Genomic DNA, 4,312 nt, shown 5'->3' with positions numbered 1-4,312 from the left:
GGTTCAAATCCCAGCTCCACCAATTGTCAGCTGTGTGACTTTGGGCAAGTCACTTCACTTCACTGGGCCTCAGTTCCCTCATCTGTAAAATGGGGATGAAGCCTGTGAACCCCCCATGGGACAACCTGACTACCTTGTACCCCCCCAGCACTTAGAACAGTACTTTGCATATAGTAAGCACTTAATAAATGCCATCATCATTATTATTATTGTTATTAAATAAGGAACAGAGCTTGAAAATTAAGAAATGTGGATATAATACAGGGGCCCTATCCTTCACAGAAATGGAAAGTTTGAGTTCAGGCAAAAACTCCACTTGAGAATCTGGGAGGCCTAGTGGAAAGAGCATGAGCCTGGGAGTCCAAGGACCTGGGTTCTAATCTTGGCTCCATCACTTATCTGTTGTCTGACCTTGGGCAAGTCTCTTAACTTCTCTGTGCCTCAGTTACCTCATCTGTAAAATGGGGATTAAGATTGTGAGCCCTATGTGGGACAGAGACTGTGCCTAGCCTGATTATCTTTTATCTACCCCAGCCTGACACAAAGTAAGCACATTACAAATATCATAAAAAAACAAAAAAAGCAAAAATACCCTCTGAGATCCTCCAATCATATTGTACCTCACCTGCTGCTGAATGATAGAGGTTATAGGTTATGGCCACCACTTTGGGTACTTTTGAAGAATGGTTCTATCCTATTAAATGGGGAAGTGCAGTGCCATTATCTAAAGACTACAAGAAAGGGTGAAGAATAGAATTTCAGCACTTTGGGCTCAAGCAAGAGAACCCAACCCTGAATGAACAATGGATCAGAGGAAAATATGAGATATCCATATCCTTACTTTGTTCACTATGTCACGACAACTTGGAGTGTACAAGTGGACTGCTGTGGACAGCTAACAAGTTTGGCAAGACTTAATTATCACCCCCAGGAATGACTCTTTTAACTGGGTTAGTAGTCACCTTAAAACTGGGTTAGTAACCCACTAGGATTTTCTAAAGTTTTCTCCTGAAGGATTACAGCAGCCCCATTTGGGGATCCAATTTCTTTTTCTGGCTTAGATTCCTCATATGAACCCAGGGCTTTGGAAACTCCTTTCCTTTATTGCAGTGCTTTCACGATTACCAAAGATGACTTTTAGACCCCTTTTGCACAAGAGCCGGCAGGATGTTGGCAGTTGAACTGTTAAAGCTGTCTGATTATCCCTTCTTGAGATCACTCTGATGTCACCACTGTAATTTGAGCTTTGAGCTTTTGTTCTGTCTTTAAATAGCAGCTCGGGAATGAGTTTTCTACAGACTCCTTTGACTAGTCACCGAAGCACAATTCCTGAGCATCCGAGATAGATGAAAGCAAAGAAAATCCACCAATCCTTCACCATGTCTTCATCTCTAAGAGTGAGCCCATCTGTCCATGGCTACCACTTTGACACGGCCTCTCGCAAAAAAGCTGTGGGCAACATCTTCGAAAACATTGATCAAGAATCACTACAGAAGCTCTTCAAGAACTCTGGAGACAAAAAAGCAGAGGAGAGAGCAAAAATCATTTTCGCCATTGACCAAGATTTGGAAGAAAAGACAAGGGCACTGATGGCTCTCAAGAAGAGGACAAAAGACAAGCTTTTTCAGTTTCTGAAACTCCGGAAATATTCAATCAAAGTTCACTGAACTTTCAACTAAAGAGAAAATAGATGGAAAAAAAAACATTTACGGAATGAAACCAAGTTTGTGAAATCTTAACAAATGCACTGGTCTGCTAGCTGCCTTTTGAGCTTTTGCTAGGGCAAGTGAACCTGAAAAGCTGGTCAGCATGATCCAAACCAATTTTATACACCTGAGAAGTTACAGAATAAAAGGCTGACAGCACTGATCAAAAACTCTCCAACTAGGAATGAACTGTCTCCAGTATCAAGAGGACAAGAGGACCCCATATGAAGTTAAGAGAAAGAGAGAGAGATATGAAGATAACAGATGCAGATGGCTTGTAAAGAAACACAACCAGGAGACTGAGTTTCTGTGAGCCAAGCGGACTGAGCTTTTTTATCAAGTTGAAAGGGAAAGAAGATTCGGTGTCTAACTTCTTCCCCAAATTTTGACTTGAATGTTGAAAATGTTTCTAACCCTCAAAGTTTTCTGTCGGTATGAAAGGTTATAGATCAGTAATTGATCACTTATTTGCATTTATTACAATGCCTTAAAATTGCACCATGAAGGTGTAAGAAGAAATTCCAGAGGCTGCATTCCTTCTAGCAGCTCTCTGCAGTTGTGTGTCTATTCTCATTTGTAACATGTATTTTGTACATTTCTAACTGGTTGCGCAGAATGTAATGGAGTTCCTTCATTGAACTAAAGTACTGTGAAAGTCATATAGATTCTTTTTCATTCTTACGTTAATATGCCATAATTACAGATCTTATAGATACTGTGTTAGATATTAGAACATAAATATTATTCTTAGGATTTTGTGGAAAATGCAATAGTTTCTATTATTTATTGTACATGCAAGTGATCTGCTCTGCAACCATAATAAATTATTTTAAATGTAGATGCTTTTGGTTTGCAATAATTTTAATTTTAAATAATGAAAAGTGTATTGAATATAGTATTCTTGCCTAGGTACTTAGCTTTTGCCCTTAATTATATTGAATTATAGAAAGGAACTTTCTGAAAGATTTTTTGGTAGCCAGCTGACTCAGTTCAAGCAAGGCAAAGGCTCACATTTTATAGCCAGGGAGCAACCCTGATTTGATTTACCCCCAAAGCATCAGGCACTTCATCACTGAAATTTCTTAGATTGTACACTCCCAAGTGCTTAGTACAGTGTTCTGCACACAGTAAGCACTAAATAAATATGATTGAATGAATGATTTCCCCAACATATATCATTGGGGGAGGGTAGTTTTCCATTTTTTTCTCCTTGGCAACATATATGTTAGCCAAGTATGAAGAAAATAGATTTTTGAACAAAAAATATAGTGCCACTGGGCATCCGTTTGTCTCTCAGTAGCTTATTTTGTGTTCCTCAAAGTAAAGTTCCTGTCCCTTTGCTTGATTCTACCAAAGTCCTTGTTGGGGGGGGGGAAAAATCTGAAAACAACTTTGGTGATGTGTAATGATTTTCTTTCACACAGTGGTTGGGATACAAAGAGTCTTTGTCAGGTGATCTGTTCCTGCGTAAAAAATGGGGTCCCTGAATATCATCCTGGAATGCCATGTGATTCAGCCTTCTACACCTTGGTTTGTCTAAATCTGACTTGTAGCCTCCTTATGTCCTGCTCCCTCTAGTATCACCACTTTCATTACTCTCTTTGGGGCTCCCACTTCTTCCCAGCCTATGCGTGATAAAGTTGGGGGATCCTGATGCTTCCCCTGGCAAGCATTTCCATGCATGTTCAACCTGTTTTTAAATGTCTAAGATTACTTGTAAGGTGGTTGGAGGGTGAGGAGGCACAGAGGTTACTATAGGTATTGGTCTTCCAGAGGGCCCAGTACATTGGTGACTTCAAAAAAAGCCTAGTGATTATTTCAATAACTGGCCCCAATAATTGTCTGAGGGATTCATTGGCTACTGAACATTTTTCAGGGGTAGAACTGAATTAAACTCCCTATAAGTATTGATTAAACTGGCCCTTTTCTCCTTGCAGTAGCCTCACCATAATGCATTACTATTAATTTTTGGTATTAAATCCACAACAAAGTAAACAAATTAAAAAGCAATTATTCTTCACAACAGTGTGAAGGAAAAATAAATTCTACTAATAGATATATTGCAGTCATAAAGATATATTACACACATGTATGCATATAATCCTGCTATTTCAGGAGGGAGGGGTGATAAAAAAAACCCCAATTAAATGGGAATACATTCCCAGTAGCCTATAAAAAGATAAGAGCTGACCAACTAGTTCTTATTTTGCAAGAGGACCGCTGAAGATGTGGTTCACTCATTCTTTATTGATTGATAGATTGATTCAATTGTATTTATTGAGCACTTACTGTGTGCAAAGCATTCCCTGTCCACAATGAGCTTACAGTCTAGAGGATGAGCTTACAGTCTAGAGGTACCTCAGTCTTGATGGTAGCTAGGTGGGGCTCTGGCTGGTGTCCTGAGTGGTAAAACTTACTATAGAATTCAAACAATCATGAAATTAGGGTCTGAGCAACTTATATTCCTCATTACTATCAGAGCAATTGAGAAACAACATGGCCTAGTGAAAACAGCAGGGGCCTGACAGTCAGAGGACCTGGGTTCTAATCACAACTCCACCATTTGTCTGCAGCGGGACCCTGGGCCACTCAGTTCCTTCAGTTCC

General features: G+C 39.7%; 1 protein-coding gene across 1 annotated transcript; it reads left to right on the top strand.

The window, feature by feature from the left end:
* The first annotated feature begins 1,257 nt into the window (after nucleotides 1-1,257).
* On the top strand, nucleotides 1,258-2,467 carry TCIM (transcriptional and immune response regulator). Its single transcript, XM_038746425.1, has one exon. The coding sequence runs from the start codon at nucleotides 1,347-1,349 to the stop codon at nucleotides 1,665-1,667; it is 321 nt and encodes a 106-aa protein (XP_038602353.1). The 5' UTR covers nucleotides 1,258-1,346; the 3' UTR covers nucleotides 1,668-2,467.
* The last annotated feature ends 1,845 nt before the right edge of the window (nucleotides 2,468-4,312 follow it).

The sequence above is a fragment of the Tachyglossus aculeatus genome, chromosome 5 (assembly GCF_015852505.1).
Source record: "Tachyglossus aculeatus isolate mTacAcu1 chromosome 5, mTacAcu1.pri, whole genome shotgun sequence".
Classification (NCBI taxonomy): domain Eukaryota; kingdom Metazoa; phylum Chordata; class Mammalia; order Monotremata; family Tachyglossidae; genus Tachyglossus; species Tachyglossus aculeatus.
The sequence above is the reverse complement of the archived record's forward strand: the minus strand, read 5'-3'. Positions and strand labels throughout refer to the sequence as shown.

Bases quoted from the DNA above. Each gene is read 5' to 3' on its own strand.
- TCIM (XM_038746425.1), top strand. From the start codon at position 1,347: ATGAAAGCAAAGAAAATCCACCAATCCTTCACCATGTCTTCATCTCTA.